Source organism: Solanum tuberosum, unplaced genomic scaffold (genome assembly GCF_000226075.1).
Source record: "Solanum tuberosum cultivar DM 1-3 516 R44 unplaced genomic scaffold, SolTub_3.0 scf00271, whole genome shotgun sequence".
NCBI classification, from domain to species: Eukaryota; Viridiplantae; Streptophyta; class Magnoliopsida; order Solanales; family Solanaceae; genus Solanum; species Solanum tuberosum.
Window position 1 is genome coordinate 406,812 of NW_006239192.1, and position 19,129 is coordinate 425,940.

At 34.8% G+C, this 19,129-nt stretch overlaps 2 protein-coding genes across 2 annotated transcripts; one reads left to right on the top strand and one right to left on the bottom strand.

Annotated features, from left to right (window-relative positions):
- Nucleotides 1–1,355: 1,355 nt before the first annotated feature.
- Nucleotides 1,356–3,145, top strand: EXPB2 (beta expansin 2 precursor). The gene is made up of 4 exons (NM_001288325.1): nt 1,356–1,581; nt 2,143–2,255; nt 2,350–2,549; nt 2,626–3,145. Exons 1-4 carry the CDS (start codon nt 1,401–1,403, stop codon nt 2,969–2,971), a joined length of 840 nt encoding a protein of 279 aa, NP_001275254.1. The 5' UTR covers nt 1,356–1,400; the 3' UTR covers nt 2,972–3,145.
- Nucleotides 3,146–3,329: 184 nt separating this feature from the next.
- Nucleotides 3,330–16,373, bottom strand: LOC102590462 (putative leucine-rich repeat receptor-like protein kinase At2g19210). Its single transcript, XM_006358174.2, has 13 exons — nt 16,271–16,373; nt 15,849–16,198; nt 14,045–14,588; nt 7,998–8,136; nt 7,768–7,839; nt 7,617–7,688; nt 7,438–7,518; nt 5,804–5,955; nt 5,525–5,718; nt 5,264–5,390; nt 4,810–4,866; nt 4,093–4,282; nt 3,330–3,929 (listed from the first exon to the last, which is right to left on the bottom strand). Exons 1-13 carry the CDS (start codon nt 16,371–16,373, stop codon nt 3,530–3,532), a joined length of 2,481 nt encoding a protein of 826 aa, XP_006358236.2. The 3' UTR covers nt 3,330–3,529.
- Nucleotides 16,374–19,129: the final 2,756 nt, after the last annotated feature.

The following is a 19,129-nucleotide window of genomic DNA, read 5'->3' on the forward strand; positions in this document are numbered from 1 at the left end:
AAATTCCTTCAAATTTAAGGATTTTGGATATATCACTCAACATCCCGATACATTGCGTTCCGATTTCGGATACATCAGTCAACGTCTAGATACATCACGTCCCGATTTCAAATACATCACTCAACGTCTGATACATCGCATCCCGATACATTACCTTTGTTGACACAAGACACATCAGGATACAACACTCAACGTCCCAATACATTGCATCCCGATATTTTATCTTTATTGATACAACACACATGCCCCAATACATCGCGTAGGAGTAATGTTTCTATTTCAATGACGACCTAGTATTAAAAATGATGAGATAAAGTAAGTTGTATATTTAGGAAATTAAATTTAGAGATAAAAAATAAGTTGTATATTTAGGTAATTTTTTTGTAAATGTAACTATTTCAATGACCTAGTATTAACAATGATAATATTATATTTATATATAAATATACATAACTTTGCCGGCTCTATTAAACTTAGTTCTTAATGGACATCTACTACTATGCTATAAAATAAATTATTATATAATTAAGGAAATAAAAAGTACATATGTTACCTTGATCATTTGCTTATTTCAAATAGGGAGCGGATAAATTTTTTTTAAAAAAATCATTTTAATTCCAACTATAGGGCGTTCTTTAGTCCTTTCTTCTTCTTTTTTGGTAATTCCAATTTCGTCGTCGGCAAAACATAAAAAAGTAATGGAGGACGTAAGAATTCATGTCGTTTTCTTAGATATTTTACTTATTATTATTAATCATATATTAGTAGGTGCCCCATGTTGCTTTCTAAAATACTTTTACTTATTAGATACTAATAATTAATCATATATCCGTCAACCTTTATTGCAATTATTTAAAAAGACAAACCGTGACAAGAAAGAATAATCTTCTCAAAAAACAAATTGGTCACTCATATTATCCCTCATGGTAAAAGTGATTAGGGTTCCAATCGCATGCATAATTGAACTTGAATTAACTTACATATACTAACAAAATTTTACACTATATATTATAAATTATAATGGGCTGTTTGTTGATAATTAATTTCATATATTACGCATAATTACTTGTAACTTGTAATTATCTATTAAATAATTTAATCTTGATTGTTTTTTTTTCCACATTATTTGTATATAAAAGTTAAACCCCAATCAAAATTAGATTTGACAAATATTGACATTGAAATTTGAAAAGCAAAGCTGAGACGACCTTGACACCATTAAGAATAAAAAAAAATGAAGTGCACGTGGAGGATTAATGTGATGGAAAAGCCAATATTTCATCTACATTTTCTCCTCTATATATACTTTACATTGAGCTCTCCATTTTGCATTGCCAAATACTTATTCTAGCTAGTAATATTATTACTACAAATTAAAGAATTTAATTAGGCCAAAAAAGATGGGCTTATTCGACATATCGCATTTAGTTATTTTTTCTCATCTAATAATTGTTTTAGTTTGTTTCATTTGCCCAAGCTTTGGTTACAAACCTAAACACTTCAATTTGTCCACTCATGCTACTCACTGGGGGACGGCCGGTGCTACTTGGTATGGCAGCCCCCATGGTGCTGGTAGTGACGGTAACTTCCTTTCTCTCTTTTACGTCTCAACATGCCTTCTCACGTATGCGAGTTTTTTTTTTCCCATTTTTGAGTAGCGGTGAAATTTGAACCCAAAGCATTTGTTTTCTATGATACCATGTTAAAGTCTGAGAAAGAAATACATTTTTAATGACTTATATTCAAAAAGAATGTGTTCTTTCCTTTTTTGACAACACTTTAATTTTAACTTTCTACGTGACATGTTTAAGGCCACAAAATGAAAGAACATTTTGGTACAACTTTATTTTAGGTCCATAACATTAAAGAATCTTATTTATTTTCATAAACTCTGTGTTCAGTCAAAGTAAACCATTCTTTTCAAAAACGAGAAAAAAATATATCTCAACATTGTAATTCCTCTCAGTCACACTAAAGCCCTCCCATTGCACTTACTAATCGACTTTTTTCAATCACAATTTTGTGGGAGAAAAGGATGGCAACTATATATTCTGAAAGTTTACCTGTTATAACAAGTTATACATATATATAGTATTGTAAATAAAAATTTACGTTACCACTATATAATATTTATGGGTGCAGGAGGATCTTGTGGATATGGGAGTGCAGTATCACAAGCACCTTTCTCTTCCTTTGTTACTGGAATCGGTCCATCCCTTTATAAATCTGGAAAAGAATGTGGAGCTTGTTACCAGGTTCTTTCCTTCCCCTTAATAAATTAATCCTAAACACACGAGTTTTATAAATATTCCAGTACTTCATTAGCAATAATAAATATGTGTGATACAGGTGAAATGTACAAAGAAGATGCATGGATCGTGTTCAGGCAAGGGAGTAAGAGTGGTGATAACAGATTTTTGCCCAGGAGGACCTTGTGTGGCTCAATCAGCACATTTTGACTTAAGTGGAACTGCATTTGGTTCAATGGCTATACCTGGACAAGAACAAAAACTCAGAGATGCTGGTGTCTTGCAAATACGTTATGCTAGGCATGCAAATTACACCTTACTCACATTTTTACTCTCCTTAATTAGGATCATATTTTATTATTTTAAAAATTTTCAGGGTGGCGTGTGATTATTCAAGGAAAAACATAGTGTTCCACGTTGATCAAGGTTCAAACTCGGAGTACTTTGCAGTTGTGATAGAATTTGAAGAAGGAGATGGTGATCTTGCTAAAGTTGAATTGAAGGAAAAAATAAGCAGCATTACAAAGAATTCTAAATGGAGGCAAATGCAGCAGTCTTGGGGTGCTGTTTGGAAACTGGATGCTGGCTCTGAGTTACACCCTCCCTTTTCTATTCGATTGACTTCACAATATTCTGACCAGATATTAATAGCCAAGAATGTGATTCCTACTGGTTGGCAGCCTGGTGCTACGTATCGATCCCTCGTCAATTATAGAGTTTAAGTTTTATGTATTAGTTACGTATGTATTTCGCTTGAAAGATACTACTAGTAAAATATGCAATCCACATTTCCTATTGTTCACCACCTGCGGCCAGACCAAAGATGGTCTCGTGCTAAGCATAATATTATATATATGGAAGTATGTGTTTGTATGAATTATAAATGTGTGATTTAATATATGTCAGTTGTACTTAGTCAAGTATTCACTTCCCTGTCTTTTTTTTATATTCATTTCATTTGTCAAGTAACTAAAATGGCTCATTGTGTAAAGTGAATTTGGGACAATCTGTAGAGGTATAAGTCCTGGTTTTTCACCTTTATGAGTCAGGTGTTTTCCTTATAAAACATTATGTTCTTACTTTACTGAACAGAGATTGTATTTGAAACATTCAAAATTCTCAACAATAACAGTGTACAAAAAGTAAAAATGCATGGACAGCTGTCCACTAGTACAAATTACAGGCCAAAAGAGATGGATAAAAAGAAGACAATTTTTTTTTTAACAAAAATGCATCAAAAAGCAAGTCCTTATATTGCAGACTCCTGTAAATAATTAAAATTAAAATTTGCTTGAGAACTTGCTATCAAGAAGCACAGGGATTGTGGTTGAATCTTCAAAATAAACCATTATGCCTTTAGTAGCCTCTGTTGCAGCTTCTAAATATTCCTCCAGTCTGCTAGACACATAATGCATGGTTGGCCTATTAGTAGAAGAGGGTGAGCAACAACTGATTGCTAATCTTACATATTTTTCCACCAATTCACTATCATAGGTTCCATCTAGCATGGGGTCAATAACATCGGCAACATCACCAGTAGTAAGAGAATTACCAACCCATTGAGTTATGTGACAGTTCTTGCTTGTTACCACAGGAGGCTGCCCTGTGATGAGTTCCAAAAGCACGACTCCGAAGCTATAAACATCACTCTTTTCATGCAATTTCTGTAAATGAGCATACCTGCAACCCAAAAATGGTGTCTTCCGTGAGGATTTAATTCATGATAACTAGACGGTCAAAGAGTTCTTATACCACCAATCAATATGATATCACAAAGTTACTTACCATGATCATACCAAAGAATGAATGTACAAGATGAATGATGATTATAGAAACTACTTACTCTGGATCAAGATAACCGATAGTGCCAACAACTGCAGTTGACACGAAAGAGCTCTCATCTACAGAAAAAGCTCTAGAAATTCCAAAATCGGCAAGTTTTGCGTGGAAGTTATCATCTAATAAGATGTTGGTACTCTTAACATCTCTGTGGACAATAGGTGGCGTGCAACCATTATGCAGATAATCCAAACCTAAGAAGTTTTACATACACATAATAAATCCAACTCATTAATTTCAGTAAAAAGATAAAGCAAAGACCAAGATGGGAAAAATGAATAGAAACAAAAAGAGTTATTACAATTTCGCATACATATATGGTTTTATGTTCAAAATTATGTCCTCCACAAATCCTTGGACAAAAGCTTATCATTCATAATAAATTAGGAAGAACACACCACGACGCAGGTAGAAGAGAATAGACAGAAATACAACGCATTAGGCAATCCATCTTTTAGGGCATAACATTCAATCTTATCGTAATATATGCTAGCTCCTCCAAGGCAAGAAAGTGGATATGACTTTATCTTGATGGAATATACCAAGTTAAATCTTCTATTTTAGAACCACAACCTAGTGAAGTAGGCAACAATTGCTACTAGGGTCTGTCTCAAGAAATTGGCTTTCGACAGAAAAAGGATTCCCTTTCTAAGCATGTGAGACATGCAAGAAGTTGAGCAACTCAAACATAAGACCAACACTACCAAAGATGTTTGCTTACCTTCTGCTCCATTCAGGGCCACCTGAAGTCTCTCTATCCAAGTCAATGATTTTGGACCTATACATCAGCAAATTAAATTGTTTTAATACATTCCCCTGATGCATCAGAAATTGTGATTTATATGTTGAACATCAAAACAAGCTGAAGAATTATTTAGACATTTTCGGGTTGAACATCTCCAATTAAGAGAATATAAAGATAGAAATAGTAGTATTTCTCTTTCAAGATTTGAAGTCATGTTGGTTATGAAACAGACGGAAACTAACTAATCAAAAGAAAATGAAATATCTTTGAATAACCACATATTCCTCTGTTTGAAGATTGTCCATGACCAAAAAATTTATCATATTGTTGTCTTAATGGAAACAGAAAAAAATAAACCTTACTAATTAGTTAGTGAGATAAGTTTAAACAGATAAAGAAGACTAAAGCATGAAAATTGCCAAATTCTCACCATTGAGATGCTCTTTTACAGTCCCATTTGCCATGTACTCGTACACAAGCGCCATATAAGCACCTTCATAACAATACCCAACAAGTGAAATCAAGTTTCTGTGATGAACTCTTCCCAATAGCTCAGCCTACAAAATCATAGACATATATATGGAATTAGTTCTAAGCTTTCAGTAAGTCTATACAGATCCTACAAATTGTTGTAATATATAGTGAGAGGTCATAAAAGAGTTCATGAATTCAATAGGGCCAAGTTTGAAACCTCAATCTGAAATTCCTTGTATCCTGTCTCAGCAAGCATCTTCACAGCAACTTCTTTGTTGTCCAAGTAGCCATGGTATACTAATCCAAATCCACCTCTGCCTAAAATCTTCTCAAAGTTGTTGGTCATACTCACTATTTTAGTGTATGAAAAACGTTGGCTTCTTGAGTCAAAAGAATCGACCCTTTTATCCCCTGATCACAGTAGCATTGTCCTAATTTAGTGCAAAATTCTTCATCTTGAGTATGACTAGACTAAAGAGACTTTCACACCGCATACCTTTGCGTTTGGTGAAGTAACAGATGGTGATTACCACAATCAAGAGCATCAACAGTACAGCTACTGATGCAACTACTGGAATAGAAAGCTTCTTTTTTGTACATTGAGCTGATTGACAATGATTCTTAATGAGGGGTATGAATCCATCCATGCTGTTGAAAGTAGGTGTGTTACTCCAGCATAGGCTTAAATCAGAAGTTAATCTCTCGATTTATATTAATGAGATATTCAGTTAATTGAATCAACAAAAAATGATGTACAAACAGCAAACTATTTCTGAACTAGAACAACATTGTTAGACTTGGCACTTGAGCAAGAAACCAATCCAAGCGAAAGTTCATTAGCCACTAACAGGATCAATATCTCCCTCTGCCTGAATCTAATGCAGTCAGAAGCACCTTAAACCAGAAACATACTTTAAAATAAAACGATGTTGTTACTTTTAGAGCTTTAGTGCATAAAATGCTGCTTGAAACAGATATCATATAAGAACACCTACTGCTGAGTACCTGGCTAGATTTTCTTCTTTATATTTTAAAATATTTTTTTATGCTGAGTACCTGGTTAGTTGTACGTGTGGCATAAGCATAAAAAATTGGTGGGACTAGCCTTGGGCGTGAATTCTTCTTTGATAGAAGGAATGGGACAAAAGATAAGTAGAACCATATGATTCACAGGTTCAGTCTGATCTATTTTTTTATAGCCATGGTGTCTGGTCCAACTTGTGCGCACCTCAACTAATTCCACGGGATACTTGTCACCTCCCATCGGAAATAGGTATCAAGTAACTCCGTCAACCAATGCTAGGACAGATAGAAAGAAATCGTCTTATGTTTTTGTCTCCGCTGAAATTTGAACCAGAGGCCTCACGATTCTCAACCACTTCATTGACTACTAAGCCACACATTTGGGTGCTACACGTTCAATCTTATCTTCTGAATCTAAGTATCTCAAAATGGAAGAACGCACTTTTTTGGTCTCCCGATTGCATCTCCTCTCTACCAGGCAATGCTTGCAAAGCCTCATAAGGCAAATTAAGTAAAAGCCCTTGGAAAATTCCAAGGAGGAAGTTAAGATTTACGGTTACCAAACCAACAGTTCTCTGGTTCAAGATTGACTGGCATAACTACTATTTATCTTGTCGAAGTGATGGGAATAAAATATATTTCCTTTTTTTTAGTAATTTCAGACCATTTCTTGATTTGTGTGTCATTATTGAGCAGGATCCATGCTAATATTCTCTCTATCATTCAATTTTATTGGATGTTCCGGAAGGGACAAATAAAATATATTTCAGATAAGGTTTAAGTGCCCCTATATACATCCTTGTAAGGCACACAGGCTGCATAAATTGTGGTCTTCATGGTTGTGAATGGGTAACCATGGCTTGCAGAATATAAAGGTGAGTATTGCTATATGTATTTATAAGAAATTCCCATTAAACTTACTATAGTTTCCAGTAGATAATATGTTTTAGTGAGTTCTACACATTATTTGACAATGTGTAGAACATATTATCTACTGAAAATAAAGTTTTTCACAGATGAAAATACAGACATAGGGAAGATTATAATTCTCCACGTTTAAACTAGTGCTAGCTATTGATATGCTTGATATGGAAACTTATCACATACCTGAGCAATAAGGTTTCATTATTAGCCTTTTCAGCAAGTCCAAGAGGAATTGAACCCCAGAACTTGTTTCCAGTTAAGTTTCTGCCATAAAAATAGAAAACATACTTTATTCATTTGATCATTCTAATTGGGCGAATAATCATAACCAAGAGGAAGAAGGAGGTACAAATAGAACCTACAAGAATCTCAAGAACGCAAATCCAGCAAGAGAACTTGGTATTGGACCTGTTAAATCATTGTCCGATAGATCCCTGAGATTTTCAAAATCAGTTCATTCTCTTTTTGGTCAATTTTCATAGGTTTTAGTTTTTCAGGTTTAAGGAAGCTTACAAGTACTGTAAAGCAGTTAGATTTGATAGAGAAGATGGAATCTCCCCATTTAATTCACTGGAGGACAAGTCCCTGTAAAGAGGAACATTTAGCATGGTGAATTTAGAAGAATTTAGAGGTACTTTACTTTGAAAGAACCTTGAAGTGACCTTATTCCTCAATCATATTATTCTGTCAATGCCTGCACCATATATTGGACAACTCAAATGATACAAGTATTCGAAACATACAAGCCTATAATTCGTGTGGAACTGCTGGAACTGTAATTGCAGCGAAGACCTTCCCATGTGTAATCTTTCGGCAAGCATGGATCTCCTTGCCAGTTTTTCTTCACATCATAAGTTTTCTTAATATCCATAATTGCATCAACTACACTCCAAGAAAGTAGAGTAGGGATATAAATAAAAGAGAGCATGAATATAACTTGGAACATAACTCTTTAAAATTGAACACAGTAGAATCAAATTCTTTGTTAATAAACTTTTTGCCATATCAAATTATGTCAATTGAAATTACCCACAGGAAATAACATTTCTCCCCACAAAATAGTGTTTCTAAGCAAAATACTCCAATTAACTAGATACCAGCAGACAATGGACTAAAATTTAACACTATAAACTGAAAAGGGTGAAGGTGAAGGTCTTACTGTAATGACAAACTACGCATGCCTCAATCGAGATTTTAGCTTATGGCACATAGATTTTCATAATTGAAACAGATCAGACGTGCTTCGATTTACTTCTCTTTTCTTCAAATACTCAAAATTACACCACAATAAATCAGACATTTTATCGCCACAAAAACAGCAAATGTCATTACAAAGGTTGAGATCTGTTAACTAGAGTATGCAGTTAACAAGCTATCATGGTTAGCTTAGTCAGCAGTGTTAGTTAAAGTTAGTTAGAGGTAGTTAGTTCTAGAAGCTTCCTAATAGCAGGTACACATTCATGTTAAGTGTGTGCTATATAAACTCCTCATATTGTAACTAACTCTACATTTTCAATAGAAGTGTAGAATAGTGCTTAGGTTCTCAGCTGTATTTTCAGTAGAATCGTGAGTACGCATCTTCCTTATCAAACGATCTAGATCCAGAAAACAGATTGCTCATCAATGGCAGTCACAACTGAAGGTGGATCAGGGTCCTTGGAAGCTGGCAACCTCAATCCAAATTCAACTCATGTAGCTCCTGCAACCAGCTACATAGCTCCAACTATTGATCATAATCATCCTCTATATCTTCAACCTAGTGATACTCCAGGTAGCTCTTTAATCTCCCTATAGCTTACTGGCTTTGAGAATTATGCAATCTGGAGTAGATCCATGAGAATTGGACTTCTAGGTAAAAGTAAGCTAGGTTTTGTTGATGGTAGATTCCCTAAATGTAATGCTGTAGTCTTATCTTGGATTATGAATGCTGTTAGACCTGGTCTGCTGAGTAGTGTAGTATATGGGGGTAATGCTCACAAAGTATGGTGTGATTTGAAGGAAAGATTTGATAAGATCAATGGTGCACATGTTTTCCAATTACACAGAGAGATTCATAGTCTTACTCAAGGTACAATGTCTGTTACAAACTACTATACTACTCTGAGAGGATTATGGAATGAGTTTGACTCCATTATGCCATGCCCAGGGTGTTCATGTGCTGAGTCTGTCAAGTTTAAGGAACACTTTGAATATCAAAGGCTACTGGACTTTCTTATGGGGCTTAATGAGTCCTATTCTGCAGCTAGAGGTCAGATTTTGATGCAGACTCCAACTCCTACCTTGAACAAAGCTTTCTCCCTTATTGTTGATCACGAGAGTCAGAGGATATTGCCTCATGATAGTGCTAATTCCAGAGTGATTGAAAGCACAGGTATGTTCAGTCAGAAAGGTAGTAATGGTCCTACTCCTACTATCAACTATGGTGGAGCTCACTTTGGTATGCCTCCAGGGGAGGATGATCAGCCAGGAAGAGGTCACTATAACAACCAACATAAGCCTCTCCTTATATGTGAAGTGTGTGGATACAGAGGTCACACTAAGGATCAATGCTTTAAGGTTAAAGGATATCCGGTTGGTTGGAGGTCTAAGAGGAAGGGTGCTAATAGTGGTTCCTATGCTAACAGTGTTGATGTTGTTCAGTCTGCAGGTATGAATACAAGCACATCTCATAATAACATTGAAGCCACCAACATGATTCCCTCATCCCCTGCTGCTTTCTTCACACAAGATCAATACAATCAGATCTTGCAGATGTTGTCCAAAGGCAATGATAATGGAGGAGAACATGCTACTAAAGCTGCAGCTGAGTAGTTCTATTTCTGCCTTAGTGTCACAATATGTCCATAAGGAGTGGATAATTGATACTGGAGCATCTAATCACATGACCTCTCAGCTTGGACTCTTAGATAAAGTCAAAGTAGTACCAAAATCTGAAAGGAGACAAGTTAATCTACCTGATGGAGATGTAGTTTCAGTGTCTCATGTTGGTACCACTAAAATTAACAGTGATTATACTATTGAGAATGCCCTGTTTATACCTGATTTTAAATGCAACCTTCTCTCTCTCTCACAACTTACCAAAGACCTTAATTGTCTGGTTGTGTTCTTTCCTGAATTTTGCATCTTTCAGGATCTCTCCAATGGACAGGTCAAGGGGATTGGTAGAGAAGATCAAGGTCTCTATGTTCTTAAAGAAGGTCTAAGCAGTCTATCTCCTATTCAGTCAACAACAAGTTGTGCTAATTCAGCTGGTTCTTCTGAGCCTATCTCCTTGTGGCATAGGAGATTAGGTCATGCTCCTCTATATGTAATAAAAAGGTCTTCTAGTATTAGCCTTACAAATATTGCAACTTCTAATCCTTGTATTGTTTGTCCCTTAGCTAAACAATCTAAACTTTCTTTTCCTATAAGCACTCATTTGTCTAAGTCTGTATTTGAATTAGTTCATTGTGATATTTGGGGTCCTTAGAGGATACCTACTCACAATGGAATATGAGGTACTTTGTAACCATTGTTGATGATTTTTCAAGATATACATGGGTGTTTCTTATGACTTATTGGTTTTTTAATAAAGAAATAAAGAAAATAATAGAGAAAGACTTTGAGAGAAAAAATACTGCAGTATTATCAAAGGGAATTATTTTATTAATAATTCAAAGACTTGCATTTATAGATATAATTCCTAACTAAAAATAGAAAAATAAGACACTAACTTATCAGCTTAATTCAAATAACAAATAAAAAGAACTAACTCCTAAATATAAGTCAAATAGGACTCTAATAACATAATTTAAAAATCCTAAAAATAGCTAACTGTTTTATTTCTGCAATATCATGAGACATATTCTCAACATGACTTCTAAGTCTGATACAATAGTGGTGCTGAGGAATTTTTTACTGAAGTTAAAAACCTGTTTTCCACCAGCATTATAACTCTAAGAACTCATAATGGGAGTGAGTTTTTCAGTCATGCTTTTCAGTCACTTCTGTCTACTCTTGGTATTTTTCATCAGAGTACATGTGTCTACACTCCACAACAAAATGAGTTGCTGAAAGGAAGCACAGAACAATCCTTGATATGGCAAGAGCCCTTAGGTTCCAAGCTTCTATTCCTTTAAAATTCTAGGGGGAATGTGTTCACATAGTTGTATATCGACTCAATAGACTTCCCTCAAAATTGTTGAACTTTAAAACTCCTTTTGAGATGCTCTATGCACAACCACCTTCCCTCTCTCATGTCAAGACCTTTGGATGTTTATGCTTTGCTACTTGTCCCAAACTTCTCGACAAATTCTCTCCTAGAGCTATTCCTGTTGTTATGATGGGGTATTCTTTAATTCAAAAGGGTTATCTCTTGTATGATTTGCACTCAAAATCTTTGTTTGTCAATAGACATGTTATCTTCAAAGAGGAAGTGTTTCATTTCAAGGATCTCCAAGTCTCATCTAATCCTATTTTTCCAGTCCTAAGTGTGGCTCCTCCTGATCATTCTCCACTACATGTTCCTATACCTGCAGAAATCCCTCTTGCCTTATCCAGCCCCTCACCCTCTTTTTCATTTCCTAGTACATCTTGCTCTCCTGGCTCTCCTGTTAGCTCAATTGAGCCTCCTTCTAGTGATCTTGTTGTTCCTCCAAGAAAGTCCTCTAGATCAAGTAAGCCTCTCCTATGGCTTCAGGACTTTGTCACTAACAAAAAGAGTAACTTATGTTCCTTCCCCTTGTCTGATCACCTGTCCTATGATCATGTGTCTCCTTTGTATGCTGCCAGTCTATCTGCCTATTCAGTTGTCACTGAACCCTCCTCTTATAAGGATGCAACACTTGATCCTCAATGGGTTCAAGCTATGGCACTTGAGATTTCAGCCCTGGAAGCTAATCACACTTGGAGCCTGGTGGACTTCCCCCCCGATAAGAAGCCCATTGGTTGTAAATGGGTCTGTAAGGTTAAATATAAGTCCACATGAGAGGTTGAGAGGCTGAAAGCCAGGTTGGTTGCTAAAGGCTTTAGTCAACAGGAGGGCTTAGATTATGGTGAGACCTTCAGTCCAGTTGCAAAGATGGTCGCTGTCAGGTCAATAGTGGCTCTGGCTGCTTCTAAAGGCTGGTTCATTCACCAAATGGATGTCCACAATGCTTTTCTTAATGGAGATCTTCTTGAAGAGGTGTACATGACCATTCCTGCTGGGTTTGCTAGACAGGGGGAGAATGGTACTAAGGTCTGCAAACTACACAAGTCACTATATGGTCTCAAACAAGCCCCTAGACAGTGGAACTTAAAGTTGACTGAGTCCTTAACTCAGATGGGTTTCTGTCAAAGCCATTATGATTATTCACTCTTTACCAGGCAGGTTGCAAGTGACATCCTTATTGTGTTGGTGTATGTAGATGATCTACTGGTAACTGGTAGCAATCAGAGTCTTATAAATGACACAAGAAGGGATCTTCAAAAGCAGTTTAAGATGAAAGATCTAGGTGAACTCAAGTTTTTTCTAGGAATTGAGTTTACTAGATCTAGTAAAGGAATTCATATGTCTCAAAGGAAATATGCACTAGAACTAATAGTTGAATGTGGTCTAGGGGGAGCAAAGCCTGCAGGAACACCTCTTGAGCAAAATCAGAAACTAACCTCTGTCAAGTATGACGAGTGCATATTACAAACAAATGAGCCTATGATGCAGGATCCAAGCAGATATCAGAGACTGGTGGGGAGATTGCTTTACCTCACAATGACTAGACCTGACCTAGCATTTCCAATTCAGGTGTTAAGTCAATTCATGCACTGTCCTAAAGAATCTCATATGGAGGCAGCACTAAGGGTGGTTAGATACTTAAAAGAATCCCCAGTTCTTGGACTGTTAATGCCAGCTGAAGATACAACTGAATTACTTGCCTATTGTGACTCAGATTGGGGAGCATGCCTTGAAACTAGGAGGTCTGTTACTGGTTACCTAGTTAAACTTGGAGGAGCATTGATTTCTTGGAAGTCAAAGAAACAAGAAACAGTTTCTAGAAGTTCAGCTGAGGCAGAATTTAGAAGTATGGCAAACTGTGCAGCATAGATCACTTGGCTAGTGGGGCTATTCAAAGAACTTGGTGTTTGTATTGAATTACCTGTGAAGATGATGTGTGACAGTAAGGCTGCAATCCAAATTGCAGCAAATCCTATATTTCATGAAAGATCTAAACATATCGACATAGATTGTCATTTTGTAAGGAAGAAAATATGTCAAGGAATGCTGAAGACAGAGTTCATTTATACTAAGGATCAGTTGGCTGACTTGCTCACAAAAAGCCTGGGTAAAGTCCAACATCAAGTGTTGTTGAACAAGACTAGAGTTGCTAACCTGTTTAAACCATGAGCTTGAAGGGGAGTGTTAACTAGAGTATGCAGTTAACAAGCAATCATGGTTAGCTTAGTCAGCAGTGTTAGTTACAATTAGTTAAAGCTAGTTAGAGGTAGTTAGTTCTAGAAGCCTCCTAATAGCAGCAACACATACATGTTAAGTGTGTGCTATATAAACTCCTCATATTGTAACTAACTCTACATTTTCAATAGAAGATATTTTTTCTGTTCAATTACTTCTTCTTCTGCATAACTCAAAGCTCCATTAATGGAGATTATCAAGATCAACCTTCCACACAGTGCAATATGCAGACGAATACGATACTACTTTTTTATGATTAGATGTTTAAATTAGATCATGAATATCATTTCCCCAAATTTTTCAAGTAAATCGTTGTCCAAAAAAAGGGTAATAGCGACTAGGGCGTTAGAACAGTATACGCACCATCATTTTCATCAGTATGAACCTTGAAGAACCGTTTGGCAGCATAAACCTCAAGCGCGTTAATAAGAGGAGGCAATGTCGAATTGTTGGTTTGACGCAATGTATAGTTAAAATTGCTAGCCATTCGCTTGTCGTTCATCACAAAAGTGGTCAAATACTCTGGCTCCAATTCCTCCCAGGAGACTGTTTCACTATTAATGATGACATCAAATTTTCTGGTCTGATTAGGCAAAAGGCTCACTATTTCAGCAAAATACAAGTAGGTATGGTAGTCAATATTGGGATCTGCAGGACCCCAAGAGAGAGTCCAGGTAGTAGAATTCAGTGGCGTTGCTGCCGTCCCCATAGCAAGAGTTGGTGGGTAAAAATCGTTCTCGATATCTCTGTCGACTTCTCGTCTTGTGGAAACAATATCCCATTCTGGAAGTTGAAGAGCTTCCCAAATTCGATCATAAGCGTCAAAGCTATATCTGCAGCAGACGAAAGAGAAACTATTGATTAGATTAGAATATAATTTTGGGTTCTTAACTCTCGTGTTTATGAACTACTATATAGTCTATAGAGGTGAAGTTAATTAAGCACACTTCCATTTTTAGTAGGCATAGAAAATTTTGTTAGATATGCCAGCCAAGTTCTAAAGTTTAGAAACTTTGATATCACAAATTTAAAATTGAAATTGTAAGTCCAGAACGTCATATTATTTATAATCAAGTAATATTACACGATGATTAAGTTAATTATAATATCTAAAATCATATGAAAATATATTATTATTTATATACGTAAATTTGATATTTTCCATCAGAATTTTAAATTAAACGATATAAACAGACTTAAAATCATGATTTAAAATTGGATACCCAAATGGCATCTTGGTCTGTCAAAAAAATGGAAAGTTTTATTTTTGTTTATCATGATAAGGTCATGCACCACCTTTAGAAAAAAATTAATCAAAAGTGTTAATTGATTAATTTATTCCTTATTAATTCTTCAATTTTAATCTATTTATGTGTCTCTTAATTCTAGAATAATTAATGCTAAGATAAAGTTGAAAAAAATATTCTCTTGATTTTTGTATTGACAAGTACTCCTATTCAGAAATAACTAAAATGAAAAGAGAGTATCATATTTCTATATTTAAAAAAATATAACTTTAGACTTCTCATTTACATTTAACACATAAATATTTAAGACATATTTTAAATCATATATTTTAAGAAGTCTTCATTTCTTTGTTAAATATTATGCCTAATCAAAATGATGTTATTACAAATAATTTTAGACACATTAAAAAAGTCAAAAGTCGTATACCATACTCCTATCCAATTGGATACCCAAAAACTATGTCAAAAGGAGAAAAAGTAACATAATTTTTATAGCATAAGGAGTAAATATTTGAAACACCACAAATTGGTCCTCTCATTGTTAAATGTCTCAAATTTGAATTTTAGATATTGAAAAACAATGTCTCAAATTTGAATTTTAGATATTGAAAAATCTTTGATAGGAAATTTGGACCGATTAACATGGTCAATTGGATCCATTAAGGCACTTGGGTTTTGAATCCCAAAATGAAAGAAATGAAGAAGCAATAATTTTAATTTTACCTCAATGGCGCAGTACCGGAAACAAAATTGTAACGCATTTTAAGCTCCAGCGATATGTCATATTCAGAGGGATACATTGTATTTCTGAATCGTCGTAGCTCCAGCGCTGAAATAAAAGGTGTCCCGTTGCCCGTATTTACGAGGCATACGTTCGTATAATTCGTAGAAAAAACATGTATAATCTCCTTTGTGACTACATGAGAGGAATTATCCAGTTGAATTGTGTCCCAAAGCTCAGTACCAATATGCAAATCAAACTTTGGTACATGACTTTTATTATCATAGTTACCATACATGAAAAAGGCACGTACTAGAAATTTGCTATCTTTGTCTTTAGATGATCTTAGATTGTAGCAGTTCCTTTTCCCTTGTGGAAAGCTTCTAACAGTCTCTAAGTAAATTTCTGTATCATTGGAAATGAATTTAGGCAATAGACGTGCATTTACACCCGTGTTTATGAACATTTCATCGCTCGTGTAAGTTACTGGAAACATACTGCCAGTATAGGTTGAGTTTTCTGGTAATCCACAATCGATACTCACGAATCCTGAAAGAAGAAGAAAACTTTTAGCATTTTTTTAGGACAAGAAATTAAAAATTTTCAGTATTAATTAATTACCTGATTGATCATCAAAAACTGGTTGGCTGCAGTGAGTTAAAAGGGTGATAGCCAAAAGACCAAGAAGGGGAAAAAGGAAATATCTTTGTAACTTGAAATCCATGATATGGCCAAATTAAGCAGCACTTGATGGGACTTAGAAATCCCAATAATATAATGTACTAGTATAGCTAAATTCACACTATTATAATAATGCTAGTTGCAAATTTTACAAATTAAACAGCACGTTTAAGGAGGAGTGGCCTTTCCTCCTTTTAAGTAGGATTTTATAATTCAAATACTAATTCATAAGTTTATATTTTGTAAATAAAGAATCATTAATTTAAATTTTTATCAAAAAAAGAGAGAGAAGAAGAAGAGACATTCTCGTCGTGAAGAGATAGTTTGTGTCATATGAGAAGATTACATTAAGAAAAAGTACTTAGTTAATATTGTTGATTTATTGAATTAGTGAATCTTTGTAAAATTATGTGTATTTGAAAGTCTGTAATCACAAGCACTTATTTAGAAAATCCATTATAAACCATGTCCATTTTCACTTTCCTTCTGTAATGGAGAATTCTTCTCATTCTTTATGAACATAGCTAAGATTTTTCAAGTTCCTAATTTTATTTTTTTTAAAACAAAGACTTGCTCCTTGCTCTTGGTGGCTTGTTAGATTTTTGAGAATCAATTTGAGGGTGCTTCCCTTTGCAGAACAAACATTTTTTGGGACTTGCAAGATATGCTTTAACTTTTCAAACTTCTCTCCATTGTGTACATTGTTTTCATGAGAAACCTCCTTCTTTCTTAATGTCCACTCGACCAAATTAAAATCATCATCGGCAAAGTATCTTAGTTCATAATCAATTCTTGACTCGTGAATAATTTGAGTTTTGCATTTCATACATATTATTGTATAGTTGTTGAATTGAAGTGTAAATATCCCATTCATATCTAGATCAATCGAATCAATTCCACAACTATGCATACTTAAGGGACTTGTTGAATCTTGGAGACCATGATCGAGAATTTTTGTATGAGGTAGAAAGTGACCATTAGTTTCTTCATAATTGTTATCGAAAATTGATTCATCTATCACAAATTTCCGACCTTGAATCAATGTTGATGACTTGCTTCTACGGACAAAAACGTAAGAGAAATTCGGCCTGCTTGTGATTGATAGGTGGATCCGGGTTTGGATTGGAATTTAATTTATTTAGGTTAATTAATTTTCAACGAATCACAGGGTGTCACGTATTAAATGAAGACTCTAATTATATTTGCTAATGAGACCGTTTGTATAAGGGCCGTAAAGATTGACATCAAGGGTATTATGGAGCCAATAGGTTAACAAAGGGCATTTTTGTATCAATTCCAATAGTTCAAGAATATTTTAGGCCCTTTTCCGATTTATAAAATATGGATGAGATGTGTGATTTATTAATGCAATGTCTTAGGATATCAAATATAGTTTGCTCGTTTGATAAGATTATATATATAAGAGTTGACAAGTTTTTTGATAATTTTCAAAAATTATGACATTTTCATGTTTATAAATTAAAAATAAAAGCTTTTGAGATTCAAAATGCATATTCTTCAAATTAATCTAATTCAAAATCACGTCCAAACCAACTACAAAGGGAAACTCCCTGGTCGCATTCACAAATCACATCGACTACTATTGTTTGAAGGCATATGCGACAATCTTCTGCTTAGTATATTGTTAAAGAATGACAAATGTCCCACATCGGTGGTTAATGAGATGGTGGAGTCCTTATAAGGCTTGGGCAATCCTCCTCCCTTTGAGCTAGCTTTTGGGGTGTGAGTTAGGCCTAAGACCTAATTTAACATGGTATCAAAGCAGGGCCCGTCTCACCCGATGTTGGGGCCCCCAAAATCAAAATTGTCCACGCACCAGATGGTAAGCACTGGGCGTGAGGTGGGGTGTTAAAGAATGACAAATGTCCCACATCGGTGGTTAATGAGATGGTGGAGTCCTTATAAGGCTTGGGGCAATCCTCCTCCCTTTGAGCTAGCTTTTGGGGTGTGAGTTAGGCCTAAGACCTAATTTAACATATATATACTTTATCATTCTTCATATTAACTACAGTACTAATTATTTACCCCAAAAAATAATCAATTATTGAAGGTTATTATATCTTAACATTATCTTATCTAAAATAGATTTCTCAATTCAGAGGTCTCTGAATTGGCTAGGTTGAAAGCTTCTAAAAATGCTTTGACCTTTGGAAATTTGTGATATAAGTGGTGTGACATGTTGTGAAGATGTGCGAACACGCTCCCAATTTGGCCAATATTAATACAGTTCCACTTGCTTTATTGTCAAACTTTCTAATTCATTTTACTACAATTAACATGTAGATACTAAGTAGGCGTTTGATCATGCGATATCATATTACGATATGAAATCAGTATTTGAACATGCAATTTCACGCTAATTTCATCTCATGATTTCATATCATGAGATGTAATACCATATTCTCCAAAAATCATGATATGAAAATTTCATATCATGATTTGAGATTTTTTAAATACAAAAATTTACCCACAAGTTTATATTTTGTTAAAATAACCCCACATTTATATCTACTAACTATTTATTTCATATATAAATAAAATTTATAATCACATCATTACTTTTTTTAAATTATTATTCTCACCAACATAAAATTTATTATTAATTTAAATTTGGTGAATATAAATGATATAAGTAGGAATTGATTTGGTGAATATAAATAAGAACGGAGGGTGTAATACTTTTTTTGTTTTTTCATAATAATAATAAAAACTTCTCTTTCGGCTACTTATGAAAATGTTAAAGCAATTTAATATGAAAAAGGACAAAATTGGTGATGT